At 40.7% G+C, this 585-nt stretch overlaps 1 protein-coding gene across 2 annotated transcripts in view; it reads left to right on the top strand.

Annotated features, from left to right (window-relative positions):
• Window positions 1-219: 219 nt before the first annotated feature.
• nr2e1 (nuclear receptor subfamily 2, group E, member 1) overlaps window positions 220-585 on the top strand; it is a 6372-nt gene continuing 6006 nt past the window's right edge. The window contains exon 1 of one of the 2 annotated variants that reach the window (XM_056580916.1): window positions 220-277. In XM_056580916.1, the coding sequence (XP_056436891.1) occupies window positions 220-277 (58 nt within the window). The remainder of the gene's footprint in view (window positions 278-585) is intronic. The other variant, XM_056580917.1, reaches the window with a different exon arrangement.

The following is a 585-nucleotide window of genomic DNA, read 5'->3' on the forward strand; positions in this document are numbered from 1 at the left end:
GGATCACATGTACTGAAGGAAGGGCAGAACAACATGTCTGGTTGAACCGATTCGTTCTGCTCCAACTCAGGGACCGATGCTTTAGCCGCGGGCTCCCGGGACTCAGGGCGACTCCAGGCGGGCGGAACAACTCAAAAGACTACTCGGTGTTTCCATCACCTTGTTGTAAAACGAATAGGGTTTTCAGCATCAACATTAATCCACAAGAAGAGAATCACGATGAGCAAACCTGCAAACTCAACAAGTGGCTGTTTGGATATTTTGAATGTCAAATCTAGTAAGTGGGCGCTTTCTCTATTTCGAACAACATCACCGGTCAAACGTTTAATACTCGCATCGTTAATAATAACTGGTAAAAAATATCTTACGGAGACTATTCTGCCATGAAATAGAATTATGCCTTATATTTTGTCATCAAATAACACTTTTCCGCTTGCATGCAGTCTTTGTTTCAATGGAAGTAGCAGTAAATCAACCGGCTCATTTAGAGAGTCATAACGCGATCAACTCAATAGAAAAAAAATCGACAAAGTATCCGCTTTAAAATGAGCAAATTACTATTATTTGGATTGATTTATCAACAAG

The sequence above is a fragment of the Gadus chalcogrammus genome, chromosome 21, assembly GCF_026213295.1.
Source record: "Gadus chalcogrammus isolate NIFS_2021 chromosome 21, NIFS_Gcha_1.0, whole genome shotgun sequence".
Taxonomy (NCBI): domain Eukaryota; kingdom Metazoa; phylum Chordata; class Actinopteri; order Gadiformes; family Gadidae; genus Gadus; species Gadus chalcogrammus.